This window comes from Cydia fagiglandana, chromosome 10, assembly GCF_963556715.1.
Source record: "Cydia fagiglandana chromosome 10, ilCydFagi1.1, whole genome shotgun sequence".
In the NCBI taxonomy this organism is placed as follows: domain Eukaryota; kingdom Metazoa; phylum Arthropoda; class Insecta; order Lepidoptera; family Tortricidae; genus Cydia; species Cydia fagiglandana.
The window spans coordinates 6,800,793-6,817,243 of NC_085941.1; the positions used below are offsets into that span (position 1 = coordinate 6,800,793).

General features: G+C 38.8%; 1 protein-coding gene across 2 annotated transcripts in view; it reads right to left on the reverse strand.

The window, feature by feature from the left end:
• Nucleotides 1-767: 767 nt before the first annotated feature.
• The window catches only part of LOC134668082 (muscarinic acetylcholine receptor DM1), a 112,525-nt gene continuing 96,841 nt past the window's right edge, over nucleotides 768-16,451 (reverse strand). Inside the window, exons 3-6 of one of the 2 annotated variants that reach the window (XM_063525561.1) lie at nucleotides 11,123-11,138; nucleotides 10,720-10,812; nucleotides 2,793-2,971; nucleotides 768-2,390 (exon numbers count right to left, since the gene is read on the reverse strand). In XM_063525561.1, coding sequence (XP_063381631.1) covers nucleotides 1,598-2,390; nucleotides 2,793-2,971; nucleotides 10,720-10,812; nucleotides 11,123-11,138 — 1,081 coding nt within the window. In that variant the 3' untranslated portion in view covers nucleotides 768-1,597. Of the gene's footprint in view, nucleotides 2,391-2,792; nucleotides 2,972-10,719; nucleotides 10,813-11,029; nucleotides 11,139-16,451 lie in introns of both variants that reach the window. The other variant, XM_063525562.1, reaches the window with a different exon arrangement.

Consider the following 16,451-nt stretch of genomic DNA (forward strand, 5'->3'; position numbering starts at 1 on the left):
ATATAATATTCTATTTCTACACATATATATTATTATATAATAATAAATAGGTTAATAAAACCCCATTCACAACAGAGGAACGTTGTACGACACTCATAGATTCGACTTTATATTACATAATTCATATAGGTAAATACTTACACTCGCTTGTATATATCATAGTCATTATATTCACTATGTCTATTAATATAATGCCGATACAAATACAGTATATACTATTTATAGAATTAAATGTCGCTTTTTACAATATTAATCTTTTTAAATATTTAAAGTACATATATTTAGAATTTTAATATCCCGCTTTTTTGTGACGTATAAGATTTTACATTATATTTTACAATATATTTCAGTAGACTAGTCACAGACTTCGAATCTAAAAAGAGAGACATTAGTTTTAGTAGGAAATCGTCTAAATTGTTCATATCGTTGTATTCTTAAGTATTTTGATAGACTTTGCAAATATATATGTTTTCGAACTGACAGAGAATTATGATTCTTATAAATTACGAAGTAACACAGGAACACAGAAATCAATTGAAAAAATACATTGAGAAAGATTCCTTGGAAACTACAGGTCATTGCGTATCGATTTCTCATTTCAGACAAATAATGTTGTTATTCCGATATATCCTTAATTTAACGGGTCCTTTAATTTCCATTTCCATTGGACTTCTGTCAAGTAGGCTCATCACTTTGGGTTCAGACTATTTACAGTAGATTATTTTTTGTATACACGTCGTTTTTATTGCATTTATATGTACTAGACAATTTATTCCAAGGTAACTTTCTTAATATCTACTGCAATGAACAATCAGTACCACAGATTATCAAGTAAATATTGCTTATAATCATTATAATTAACACTAAGATAAAACACACATCAAGTTTGAAAAACAAGGCAGAACTCTCTCTGTTCTATGAACTATTCGTTTATGCACACAATTTAGAACTAATTCACAACAAATACCATACCAAAGACTTGGTAATAGGCTTCGACACCAAAATTATATATTATTTAAAAACACAAGTTATGGAACAAATGAAAATGTCACAGATTTAAAATAGTCAATAAAATGTTTAATGAGATACTTATAAATCACATGGAATTTGGCAATGACAGTCCATCAATTATAAATTATTTAAATTATTCTCGCCTAAATTCGTCCATTTAATCCTAAAAGCTCACACCTTGCATGTAGAACACCGTAGAGAAATGACTAGAGATTTTATAAACCACACTAACGTCAATTTCTTTTTTTTTCCTCTGTAAAATATTCGACCCTTAGTTATTTACGAAATCATAATTCCTTATCTTTGGCTATTAGATCTTCTGCTTACAACAGGAGAAGATGCGAAAAATAAAACAGTAATTATCAACTAATTCAAGAAATTATCACAAAAATTTACGAAATCTACAAATCATACAACTATTCTTTGGACGGGACGGTCAACTCACTAATGAAAATGAAACTACTCACAATAAATGGCTTTTAAAACAACTTCTGCCACAAAGATAATTTTATTCAGGTACCAAAATTGGGCAATCATTAAATTGGTACCATCCTAATCTTATAGTAAAACAAATTTGAATCCAATCTTAATTGTAAACACCTCTAGTCATTGCTTCTCTATTTCTGTTATGCCATTTGCAAGTCAATATCCTGACGTATGTTCTTCTAAAAGTAGCATTACACAATGCGTAACACACTGGGTTTATCGTAGAGTTTATATAACATAGGGCATAGAAGAACGACCATAATTCGTCAGGAATACACCCGGTACACGCGGTAAGAGGCTTTAGTAACACAAGGATATTATAAGGCGTCCAAGTGATAATAAATGATAGAAGAATAGCGGATAGTGTTTTAGCAGCTTTCGTCTCCTGTTTCTTCTCTTGCGTTTTCTTTTTCGACTTTGGCGCTTTTGTTATTCCTTTGCCAGCAAGTTGTTTCGGTATTATTTTGGCGTTAAGGGGAATCCTAACGTCTTGTATATGTGAGGTTCTTCTGGTCAACGCGGGGTGTCCAGCTGGATGTAGATTTAATTCCGAATCTCCTCTCGTTGGTCGGAAGTGTGGTCTAGTGTTGTTTGTAGGGGGTGATTCTTCTGAGATCATTTTTATTGTAGGTCTATTTTGTTCCGAATCTCCTTCTGGCAGCCTGATTAGGATAGTGTATACCGAGTCGGCTGAAACTGATTTTGGCGCAGGTGAGGTAGTAGTGTTGATTCTGGTGTTGGGCGGGAGGGACCGGCTATCGCGGGCCGCGGGAATAGGGGCGGAGGGGGCGTCGTATGTGCGGCGGAGGGGGGAAGTGCCCCCGTCACCGCCCGAGCCACCAGAGCCCCCGCGGCTGGCGTAAGGGTCCCTGATGACGTTTAGCGATGTGCATCTGTTGAAGAGAAGAAATAACCAGTCAATTAGTGGTACAAACTCAATAATTATAGTGAAATAAAAAGAGGTTCCTCATTTACCAAAATGCTAGGCACAATAAAAGGCCAGACAAGGAACTCAATAATAAAATCTGAAATAGATATAGTCTAAATTTAAATTAGGGTTTAGGAAATGGACTCAAAGTAAAGTTGCGTCATAAATAAAAACATCCTTGATTCGATATTTTTTTAAAGATTTCTATACCTTTGAAATTCTAAAGAAAACTAAACCTCAACCACAGCCCTATTCATTAAAATATACATACTGCTCTACAGCAAGATCTGGCTGTTCTCCAACCATGTATGTTGCTAATTCTTATTTTACCCAAACTTTTTTAATTGGTCTAAAATTCAATATATACCTCGACACGGTACTCTGCAGCGGGGTCTCCACGGACACGGGCGTGGCGTAGCCCGGATCCGAGGGCTCCTCCTCGGGCTCCGTGTCCTCCAGGTCCTCCCTGCCGGAGTGCCACCACGCCACGCACCACGCGCGGACCGCAGCGAAGCCCCGCTTCTGCGACCGCGCTAACCGGGCGTTCTGTTGAAAAACATTTTGCATTATGGTAACATTCCATTTCTAACCGCAGCTGCACTACCGGTACTGAACGCGTCGCTGTCATTGTCAATTTCCATAGTAAAATGAACAGTAATGCAGCTGTTTTTGGAAATGGACTGTCACCTTTAGATGGTATATATTATACGCCCCAGGCTCCCAAGATGTGTTCCCAATGTGCCATATTTAAATCATTCGTACACCAATTATGGTTCAGGCATCTAACTTCCTTTGTATTTTTGGCATTCCATGGAACTATTAAATATGATATATAAATAATCTAACCACCATATGTAAATATATTGAAGCAAAGCCAGTCCCTATATTTTAAAACATCTGCATAAAACTCATCAAAGAGATGAGCGGGCTACCTGCATCTACCAAATCCTATAAATGAAAAACGAATCAGATATGAGATAATCCCCTGAAATTGCTCCAGTTCCGATACGGGATACCTTGCCATACCTTGCCAAAAACAAACTCGCAAACTTGCACGCCGATTATTCATTCAAAACATAGTATCCGCACACCGATTTTGCTATAACGTGCCAAATTGTCCCCAAGCGCATTCTATGCTGGCATCATTCCAAATTTACGACCTTCGGTACGGGTTGGTGCCAGTTGATTCTGAGCTTTGGCTGGTGGGATTAGGATTTGGTTTAGATTGGTGATGATTTGAGGAGATGCAGTGTTGCTAGAAGCACATAATGTATGCTTGCCCACGATGCTTGTAAGCCCTTCAGAAGTGTGGAAAATGTCTAATTGGCCGTTCGTGGCTGATCTCTTTTAGGTTCGTTTATTCCATTATTGTTATTGACATCAAACATTAGTTTCTTTTGGGTTTATATTTTTCCTTGTTTTATTTCCTTGCCAAAAGCCAAAAGTAACATAATACGAATAGAATCGCCTCAGTGTGAGATGGGTTGGAAGTTGAAATAATTGGTCAAATTTCATAAATGCAACCAAAGCTGTTCACTGGAAACCAGCTCCACAGACAAAGAACCTAACACCGCTTAGAAACTTGCCTCTAGCAGATAAGCTGAAACCTTTGAAAGCGCCTTAATAGCGCGTAAATTAATAACACTTAGCGCCTAACTAAGTTGAGGCGCTAGTGTTTCAAGCATAGCATAGATTACTACACAGACTCCGCAGCATAAAACAACAGCATTGTGCGCGGGACATCGTTTATGGAGGAATGAATGACTAATCTCCTTGTCAGCGGTTTATCTGTTGCATTCTAAAGTAGCTCGGACTTCGCTTTATAGATGGTCAAGCAAATCTTGCCAGTAGAAAAAGGCGCGAAATTTAAATTTTCTATGAGACGATATACCTTCGCGCCTACATTTTTCAAATTTGCCGCCTTTTTCTACTGACAAGATCTGCTTGACCAACTATAACTATCTTATCCGAAGTTTTAACGAAAGCGATCGACCATTCCACCTTCCAGCCCAGAACTAGCCGCTACTAGAGAGAACTATAGACCATATTGGTATTAGTCCGATTGATGTTTATTACATGGTCCAAGATATTACATAGTATAAGATGCACTCTTTACCAGACCAAAAATCTGTAAGCACTGATGAGCTCCGTAAAAACAATCGACCTATAATCGGATTCGGGCCATAAATGGGAGATTTTGGACTATAGTTGTGTAGTTTTATGGTATGTACGGTACCTTCTCGTAGTTTCAAACGTATTAAAAAGTGTCAGTGACAGTTTCTGCAGTACTAGTTAACGAAGGGGAATAAAACAAAATAAGCAAAGCCACAACTTTAAACTCGTATATTTTATGGCATTATCTACCTACGTTGGACGCTAAATTTCTTACCGCATATAACCCTCATGTAATAAATTACAACTTGATCCATTATTTTCTCAGAAAAAAGGTTCTCCTGGAAAAGGGTCACGACGTTTCCATTTTGTCATTCCTAGATATGGGACCCTTTATCATTAAAAAACACTTGTAATATTTTCGGAAGTAAAAACGTGAAAAATTTGAAGCAACGCCGTCTTAAATCATGTAAGGTAAGGGCCCCCCACATCTAGCGTCTTTCGAGCGTCGGCGTCTGTCGGCGTCTGGTCAGCACTATGGAAAATGACGTCGCTGCGCAGTTGCGTCGATGCTGCGTCGACGTTGCGTCGAGCAGCGGCCATAGAATTGTAGACGCCGACGCTCGAAAGACGCCAGATGTGGGGGGGCCCTAACATATTTTGCTCGGAGCAAGACAAAGAGTATGAGTATTCCACACAAATTATAATCTTACCCCGGTGATAGTCTTACCCCACCTTAGGTACCTTATAATATAAGTAAATACAACTGTACATATGTAGTTGGCGCTCAAGCTTTGAGGGATTCGAGTCAAATGTGAATGGGAAAAATTGGTTTCGTCTACTGATGTGCAAGATGCGGAAAGTTTAAAAAATCCTTGGATTCTTCGTGGATTTTATTTTATAGGAAATTAAGTAAACTTTCATTTCGATAACGGAAAATTTCGAACACCATACAAAAAATTATGAAACTTTTCGACGGCTGATCAGGGGTTTCTTCACATGTCCGAGCATAATATACAAATATTTTTTATAAATATTTGGGGATATAATACCTACTTGATCGTGTATTATATTTTATAATACACGTAGACAATGCTGTAATTAACTAAGCGCGATGCATCACGTGTAATCCTGCACCAAAACAATTACCCGCAGCACCACTAGTGTCGTACGAGTGTCGTTCGAGGGTCGCTCGCGTTCGATTGTGCCTATACATCGAGTGCTCTGGCAATTAGTACAAATCCATTACCGGAGCTTTGTGTGTTGCAACGAGAACATCTGCAGTAGAATTTGAGGTAATTAAGCACCTAGCAAACTTAAATGTCTGTAGATATTTAGTAGGTTAACGCGCTAGACAAATGATAATGATGACAAATAATTTTAAAAGGCTTAAACGACGTAATCAGGAGTATGCTGCTCTGCTCAGTGTAGTATGGTTACAGTAAATGCTATTACAAAGTTTGAATGCTGCTTTAGATTTACATCACATCGTTTTAACCTTTATTCATGAGAAAACACATAGAAAACACGTCTGAGCGGCTACCGCGCAAACCGAAATTCGCAAATTGCGGGGATCTTTCTCTACTCCAATGAAGGCGTAATTAGAGTGACAAAGAAAAAACCCCGCAATTTGTGAACTTCGATTTTCGCGGTTATAGCCCTGATCAAGCGGCCATTAGATATAGAATAACAGTTCTATAGGTTTACCAAAGACTTACACCTTTACAACAGGTCAAAAGAAATGTTTCAATGCATTGAAAATTTTTATAACGTATAGAACCGGCACAGAGAACCAGTATTTTGCGCCATGATTTGATGTTCTTTTGACAACAAACCATACATTAGCGGAAGCAGTTATAAAGTCGACCCAAATTTTTTTTATTAAGCTATGAGTTTCATCACATATGTTCCTTGAGTAATTCTAAGCATTTCAAGCCTGGGAAGCAATAAGAAATGTGCGTCTACTCGGATTTGTAATGGATTCAAAATTTCAACCCCTTTTTAACCCTGTTAGGGGATGAATTTTACAAAACGCTGAAATTACTTTTCCTGTCTTTTAATCATCATCATCATCATCTCAGCCTATATACGTCCCACTGCTGGGCACAGGCCTCCTCTCGAGCGCGAGAGGGCTTGGGCTATAGTCCCCACGCTAGCCCAATGCGGATTGGGGACTTCACATACAGCTTAGAATTTCTTCGCAGATGTATGCAGGTTTCCTCACGATGTTTTCCTTCACCGAAAAGCGACTGGTAAATATCAAATGATATTTCGTACATAAGTTCCGAAAAACTTTGTCTTGTCTTTTAATAATATCCCCAAATACAAAGATTCAAGTCCCACGTTCGAAATTTTTTTTGATATCCATACAAACTTTCAACCCCTTTTTCACCACCTTAGGGGATGAATTTTCAAAAACGCTGAAATCAGTTTTCTTGTATTTGATTAATATATAGTTTTACGAAGTTTCAAATTCCTAGCTTAAAAAAAAACTTGAACCCCATACAAACTTTCATCCCCTTTTTAACCCCCTTAGGGGTTGAATTTCTCAAAATCGGTTCTTATCTCTTGTACACTTTATAAATGTAATCTAGTGTGTAAATTTTGACTTTCTATATTTTGTAGTTTCGGCTCCGCGTAGCAAAAATCTTCAACCAAAATTTTCACCTTTTTACGTTTTTCTTGTAAAATTACTATGAAACTGAAAATACAAATATCAGCAATGAATTCTACGTCTTTGGTTTATACGAAAATTATACCAAACTTGCCCTAGTAGCCACCGGGATCAGAATAGATTTTTTTTTAAGATGACGGGTGGCGGCCGTCTTAGACGCACGCTTCTTTTTGCCTCCCAGGCTAGAAATGCTTAGAATTACTCAAATATCAGATGTGATGAAGCTCATAGCTTAATAAAAAAAATTTTGGGTCATGTATGGCAGCGTTACATAACTGATTCCAGTACATAACAAGCGGAGCATAAATCTAGCGACCTATGCGCTATGAATTTTAGTTTTACGGCGCTTTCGACGTTTTGGTCGTGTGGTATATATCGTGACTGCGACAATTTTATTGTTTGAATATGGTTTCTCCATAGTAATAACTCAATGTTTCAATACAAAAACTTCCCGTTTTCATTGCTCGATGCATCAAGCTGTAATACTTCAGAATCAATTACAAGCGAGTAATTGGCATGGCTGTGTGCACTACTCGTAGTGTCGTACGAGTGTCATTCGAGGCCCGAGGGTCATTCCTGTTTGATTGTACATCGAGTGCCCTGGCAATTAGTAAATCCATTACCCGGGATTTATTTAAACTTTATTGCACGATAACAAAATGTACAAATTTGATTTGCGTTTGATTGGATTTGCGTGTTGCAACGAGAACGACGTACTGACGAAACAGATACATAAAATATTATTTATTATAACAACTAACCGCACTGAAAATACGAATAAATAGATTAATAGACCCACTGCAATGCCACAATCAGATATGTTGTAAACAGCAGAGCGACGGCATTAAAAGTATGAAGGCCGGATAAATAGAATATATCAGAGCCCGAACTTCACGTAACTTGAACGTCGGCACTGGAATTGCATTATGAATGGGCCTATATTCATGAAACGTCTTAAACCACAAGGAAACGCTAGTAAGATACGCTGTTTCGATACTAAGGCGCGTTGGGACGCCTCGAGTTCTGGCTGTGTGTTCACATTGCTCATCAAGCGTTGAGTCGAGCGACTGAAGTAGTGGAGCGGACCAGTGAAAGCAGGGTTTCCACTAGAGAAGGGTAATGGGCGGGCAATGACTGAGCGGAAATGATAGATGTGAACTTTTATACAGTTTATTGTTGCGCGGGAGTTATCAAAGTTTTATTTTTTCACTTACAGGAGAAATCTTTCTTAAATCTGAAATAATGTAGATAGATCTCTATACCACTCAGGACCAAATACCTACTCTTTTAAGCTCAGTCTTGGAAAAACTAAATGTATATTCCCAGTTCCAGATTCATAATAATTGAGAGAGCTCACCTTTAGACATTTTTTTAAATTACCTGCTAAGTGAGGTTGCATATTTCTTTTTGTATATTTTTTGATGCAGTTTAAGTTCTAGTATTTATGTGGGATTTAATCAATCTTTCTATGCAGCTAGCTTTTAGCCATGATTGCCTTATTCTTATCCTTACCACGAGTTTGACACTACCTAACATATTCGCTAGCAACTGCGTAAACTAACTCACAATGCAATGTATTGAATATTAGTGGAAGTGAAATGCACTGCGTTTGAGTTGAGCTATCTATCTAATACCTTTAAACGAGCAATTCTTGTGTATATATATATATATATATATATATATATATATATATATATATATATATATATATCGGTGATCTCGGAAACATCTCTCACGATTTCGATGAAATTAGCTATATGGGGTTTTTCGGGGGCGATAAATCAATCTAGCTAGGTCTTATCTTTGGGAAAACGCGCATTTTTAAGTTTTTTATATGTTTTCCAAGCAAATCTCGGTGTCCCAGATATTAGTGTTTAAGGCCGCGTAAAACTCAATGTGAGGGTCTGCTTGGTTCATCTAACTAAACTGTTTCGTAGTCAATAGGAATAACACCGCTGCATCGGGCTATATGCTGATATTCCCGGCTACGAATGTAATGGAGAATACCGTTTTACGAGATTTTATTCAAAATGCCTTTTAGTTAGACGCCTGGGTTAGGTACAGTTATTTGAACTGTGAAATGGACCTGCTTGCCTTCCTTTTACAGTTTTCTTGGTATTTTCCTACAGTCCGCTAAGAAATTTAAAGGTGTAAGGTGGTGGTTCTGGTGCTCGACGCGGTACCAGTATGTCATCTTGAAACTGGAGTCATTGTCAATAGAGGTGACAACAGGGTGTCACCTATTGGGCATTAGCATGTCCAGCACTAGTACCACCACCTTACTTATGCGAGGTCCCGCTTGTGGAGTGCTTGAGAGGAGGCATACATCTAACAATCGGACGAATATAGACTACTGATGACGGTTCGGTTTAGACGATTCCTTGCTAACGTATTGCACTGTATAGTATACTAACGCGCTTTACAATCAACCGAAGAGCAACTACATCAAAATTTAATCAATGAAAAGGCAGTTTGATAAGCCGAACTCTGGAAGAACTCTTAAGCTGTTTTCATTCTCATTACTAACAGAAGATTAGAAACCAAAGAAAAGAACCAGTATAATGCGCGCGAAGATTTTTTACGAAACTAGAGGTCACGTAACGCTAGTTACCCTAAGACCCGAACTCGTTAGACTCGCGAAGCGAATAAGAATACTTTAAAGCCTATTTTCCAGGTGAATTATTATAACATTAAGCTGAAGGGTCGGTTAATGGCCATAGTTTTGGGTTCAAATTTGATTCCTGGAACGGCCCTTGGATTATGGTATCATAAAATTTAATTACCGGAATTAGAGCACGTTTATGATAATCGCGTTTTATCATCTACCCCTTATGAATATTTTATTTAAATTGATTTAGTCATCGAAAAAAGCGCCGGTGGCTTAGCGGTAAGAGCGTGCGACTTTAAAGTCGCGGGTTAAAACCCCGGTTCGTACCAATGAGTTTTTCGGAACTTATGTACGAAATATCATTTGAGATTTACCAGTTGCTTTTCGGTGAAAGAAAACATCGTGAGGAAACTGGACTAATACCAGTAAGGTCTAGTTTCCCATCTGGGTTGGAAGGTAAGACGGCAGTCGTCAATTCTTAGGATTAGTTGCAAGCGGACCCCAGTCTCCAATGAGCCGTGGCAAAATACCGGGATAACGCGAGGAAGAAGAGATAATTAAGTCACCGGACGCGCTTATAAAGGATGGATACATTTGAATGGCGAATCCAGTAGTTTTGCTATTGCTATCAATTTCTTTGATAAATTGCGTTGACAGCATTTCCGTCTTGCTGTCGCGATTTGAACATTCATTTGTCTCTTTCCTTTTGAAGATGACCTTCAGCCGAGGGGCTGAAGATGATAATACCTGCTGCTCCTTCCACCTGGAGTCGTGCAGCGCCCCGCACGTGGTACACGAAGTCCGCGTCCCCGGACTCGGACCGGGCCCGCCCGTCCACCTCCTTTGTCTCGTCGCTGTCAACAAGGTGACCTTCAGCCGAGGCGCTGATGATGATAATACCTGCTGCTCCTTCCACCTGGAGTCGTGCAGCGCGCCCCACACGTGGTACACGGAGTCCGCGTCCCCGGACTCGGACCGGGCCCGCCCGTCCACCTCCTTTGTCTCGTCGCTGTCAACAAGGTGACCTTCAGCCGAGGGGCTGATGATGATAATACCTGCTGCTCCTTCCACCTGGAGTCGTGCAGCGCGCCCCGCACGTGGTACACGGAGTCCGGGTCCCCGGACTCGGACCGGGCCCGCCCGTCCACCCCCTTCGTCTCGTCGCTGTCAACAAGATGACCTTCAGCCGAGGGGCTGATGATGGTAATACCTGCTGCTCCTTCCACCTGGAGTCGTGCAGCGCGCCCCGCACGTGGTACACGGAGTCCGCGTCTCCGGACTCGGATCGGGCCCGCCCGTCCACCTCCTTCGTCTCGTCGCTGCGAACAAAATGGTCGTTAGACAGTGAAATTGTTGACAAATATAGGATGACAAACGCTAGGCTGGGCTGAGGCGTCCGACATGTCATTTTCTATGACAGCTGATCGGTGATCACGTGGTGTTTATAGAAAACCAAGCTCCGGATGCTCCGGCCCGGCCCCGGCGCAGTCTAGCGTGAGTCATCCTTAATTTACTTAATAAAGAAAATTTTATAAAGAAAAAGAGGGTTTAAGTAGGCAGTGCTAGAGTTGCACGCGGCCATACGCTTCGGTGGATGCTTAACAGAACCTTGAGATAAAGTCTGATTTAACAATTTGTTAAAGTTTTGACTTTTTTAATACGAGCTTTAACAATTCCACACGTTGATTGGCCACGCGTCATACTGCCCGATTCGAATTTTAAGATACGTCTAATAGAACTAGAAACGATACATATGGATGAGGTGTCAGTGTCCAAAGTGACGTTTTTGTTTGAAGAAACGTCACATTGACACTGACACATCTAATACATATCGTTTCTAGATATATTAACTGACGTATCTTAAAGTTCGAATCGGGCCGATAGAGTGGTGTCATTTAGACATTTCGCTCGCACTTATTGGTCCACGTAATATGAACTGCGAGCCGCGTCTAGGTCGTATCAAAACAAGATCAAAACTATAGCAAATTTAAACTAGAATCTACCTCCGGCAACATTGAACAATAACCAACAAAGGCATGTTAAGTTTTAAGGGGTATGCAAATTGGTTTGAATTCAATACACGAACTAATCCTATCGTCCTACTAGCCGCTGCGCAGAGACAAAAGCGGTGAATTCACCAAATAATTGAATACGGAATCAAATTGGACGCTCGCAAAGCTCCAGATTAGACTACACGTTTAAGCTGGTTAGGACTTTGAAAATAGGTATATTGTGTTTTCTGTAAGAGGAGCAATAAATTAAACTGTAGGCTGTACTCCTCAAACTGACCAACATTTGTTCAGGAACGTTTGAAAATAACTCATGTTTAGATTTTTATTACACTTTAAAGTTTATTCTAAGACGCAATGTATTGCAAATTTTGTTATGTTAAAAGCGTGACAAATAACGTCAAACACACTGATGTCAGCGTACATTGAAGACAATATTTATTTTGTATGAAAAAGAGGAAGTCTAAAGGATTATAATAAGTAATTAATTTATAAAAGTTGCTGAACAAATGTTGGTCAGTTTGAGGAGTACAGCCTTTAGTTTAATTTATTGCTCCTGTTACAGGAAACAGCCTGTATAGGTACGAACAGTGTGGGTTAATTGTCAAGCGGCGAAGAAATTGTGGAATAGGTACCTGAAAATAAAGTTTTCATCACACTTACTCGAAAAATACCTTATTTCATTAGGTGTACTGAAGGACAAAGGCCTATATTGTTCCCGAGGGAGTTACGGATTCTTTAAATTATATCACTAATACTTTGTTTAAAATCGAGGTATACAGAAGTTTTACTTCTGAAATACCGACGTTTATTGTTTAATATTTTTGTTTGTGCTTAAAAATATTGATTTTGATTAATTTAATAACAGTTTAAAATATTTTTACCCAATTTTCAATTTTGGCTGAATGTCGATGGGTTTGCGCCTTCGATGCCTACACTGCCTAAAAATTTCAATACGGCAGGCGGCTGTCGTGAAGATAAAAGACTCTCGTACAGTATTCCACCCCCTACGTTGCATAAGGAACAAGGAACTTGCTATGTAAATAAAAGTCACTAGTAAATTCATCATTTTTGACAGTTGCAACATGGCGGTTTGTTTACATATAGTTAGCAATTTCCATAGAATGACATATTATTTCATGTATTTGCTGCCAGAAACTCCCCCTTATCCCTTAACTCTCTCGCGTTTTTCAAGCGTTCGTAATAACAAGCAGCTCAGCATTAGTCCAGAAGGTAAGCTTGTTAAAATGTTGTACGATTAGTATTGCCGTGGCATGGAGGTACGCTACCTATTAAGAATGGTTTATCTTGACATCCGATTAGGAGGATGGCTTAATAAAAGGTACGATCATTTATTTCACGATATATGTATATATACATATATTATAAACGAGGCGTAGGGTGAGTTGTGGCTTAATTTGACTTTCAAAATCAGCCTGATGTATACGTACCTACAACTAGGGTTATTAAATTAAATTTATCAGTAAAAATATACGCAGGATTCGTACATACTGTGCGAGATCAACCCTTTACGCCCACATTATTCATAAAGCATTTTAAAACATTTATAATGACGCATTCATTAAACTAACAAAATTTGTTCCTCCGTGAATATTGCGTTTATAAAAACGTTTTCAAATATCGGACACATGTAAACAAATTTTCATGGAAACTTACCATTGATTTTTTTGTATAAATATCCGTGTATTTTTCATTGAAAATATTAGAAAATAGAACCTACCAAGCGGCCTACACGGTCCGATTCAAACCTGATACGTCAAATATTGCTATATACGATGGATTAGATTAGATTAGATACGTCAGTGTCAAAAGTGACGTTTTTGTTAGGAAAAACATCACTTTTTACACTGACATAAAACGTAATATTTGACGTATCTTAATGTTCGAATCGGTCCGATACCCATGTATCCGATGCCGATGGTGCGGGCCGATCTACACGTAGCACAACTGACAGAAAGTAACTTTGTTTGTCGCGCGATATACCGAAATAATATTACGCCCATCATTTGTAACAATAAAAAGATTTCAATCAGTGCCACTCTACAAATAGATCTTATTCAAGAGTTCATTATTTAACTTTTGTGAACAATGCTCAGTTCTTATCCTAATTGGAGGAGCTCTTTCGATTTCTTGACAACCCCATCAGACATTAAGAGGAATGCTGCGTGACCGCTACTCCATACAAACGTAGTCATCTTTCTCCTCTATAGATTTTTACATTACATATTGGAAAATATTTTTACAATGAGTCAAATCCCATAAATAAATTTGGAAGCTTCTAATTCTCTAAAAAAAATCTAACGTTAAAATAGTACTATTTTAACGTTAAAATAGTACTATTTTAACGTTAGATTTTTTTAGAGAATTAGAAGCTTCCAAATTTATTTATGGGATTTGACTCATAGGGCTCAGAGCACATAATTAGGGCACATCGCCCCGAGTGGTTAAGACTATACTTACATACTTCAGCGCTTCCGTGCTTTGGATGTCACGTCAAACTTTTGATCTTGTAAAACAAGGTAACAATCCTCAATCATGAGAACATGTTCAGCATAGAAAGAGAGAGAGAGAGATTTCTTGCTACTGCAGTTGCTTAGCTACATTCGAGTACCTAATTATTAGCGATTTATTTAGATTACAGAGGGAAAGAAATAGTGAGGGCGGGAATATCCAACTGATAGCTACGAAACCCGCTGTGACAGGGAATTGAACCAAATTATCTGCCCGATTCGAACTTTTAGATACGTCAAATATTACGTCTAGATACGATTTCTTCAAACAAAAACATACTCAAATATCTAATGCATATCGTATCAAACGTAATATTTGACGTATCTTAAAGTTCCAATCGGGCCGAATGTGTTCCGTCTCTGTCTCTGCGCTTCGGCCAGGACTCAAGTCATACACTCCACTCAGCAGTACGTAGGGGAAGATGGGTAGGATTCGTACACCGGGATGGTTTCTACAGTGGTCATACATCGACTATCCAACATGATGAAGCGTTCATATTTGTATACGAGACTGCCGATCATATGCATAAGCTATCCTCCAAAAATTATGGTAGTGTGTCACGCATACGAATTCGAGCCAATCGTGAACGTCAGAACGCGATTGCTCGCAACTAGTTGCGGACGGCACGGCTCGAATTCGTGAGTGACATCGCTGAACTAGCACCATTGTTAGTGCCCGTAAGGCCCGTCTTTAGACGTAGTCAATGCTAATACTATATAATTTAAAGTGCCGCCATGCTGAATTAAGCGCTGCATTGTGCCCAAGTAAAAGCAAGGGCTGTAAAACGGTTCAATGTTAACAAAGGCTGCTAAATGCACCAAAAAAGGCTCTTTTCTCGCCATTTACACCGATACAATATTCATACTGAACAATCTCTTTAACCGCGCACCGCTTAAGTGCAAATTTTAAATTTCATTCAGAAAAGCTCATATCACCGTCTTTTTATAGTTTAGTATTTCTTGTAGCCCATTTATTCTTCATCACACAACAATGAGGTAAGGAGAATTTTAAAGTAAGTAAGGTACAGTAAGTAACAATGGTGGTGGATGAAACAATGCTCCAAAAGTATCTGCCACCACCCTGAAATACTTTTCCTAATATAAATATCAGTTTCCGTTCAAATAAAGATTCTTCTTCGTATAGAGAGATTTATTATTGTTAAATTATTAGAGAATGAGTATTGTTTATGAGAATTTTGACGTGTAATCTGATACGCTACTTTTGATGCTGACTGTAGGTATAAGTGCTAGACTTAAAATAAGATATAAACAGTTCTGTAAACATGATAAGTTGAGTCTGAAGATTAAAGTCTGCGAAAGTCTGCCTTTCAGAGATATTATTCGTTTGAAACTAGTCTCGAAACATAAACACAAAAGCTAAAGTCAAGCACAACGTTCCCAATATCCACGATAACTCAAGCGAATATTAAGACAAAACACCAATTCGGTACTTCAAACGCGATGGAGGTCACAAAGGCAGAACATAAATACCAATCCGATGAATCGCTGAACGATCCATCCCCGACTTACCTTGAATCTATTAATCGTAACCACCAAATAAACGCTACATGCTAAAACAAACTCTAAAACTATGACCGTACGACTTCAAACTACGTATCACATCAATCTGCCTATGCTCTTTAGAAACGAACCAGTAGTAAGTACCCTTGCAGATTCTAAAACATAGGAACGCGAAGCGTTAAAACTGAGCGCCGTACGTCATGCCATTATGAATCTACATTCGTCAGTCTTGAGTTGACTTTTGATTGTTGTGAATCTTGGAGATAGAACGTGCTTATTTATAAATGACATAAGTGTGCGCGCGTGCACTTGGATTTTTTACTTTATTGTTTGTAGAATAGGTTTGGTAATGGATTGCTTGAGTGGTTAATGTTAAGTTGTTAACCTATTGAGGAAGACGACGTCATAAATAGTGCACGGTGGAAAAACGTATACATTTCCCGGACGTGGGGGGTTCTCCCTTTAGGGAGGTAGCAATGCGGGCTCAAACCTTGATAACGTAGAGTGAGCCCTATACGGAATTGAGTGAAAATGTTTTCTTTATTAAGTTACGTGGGTTTTCGGCTTTTTA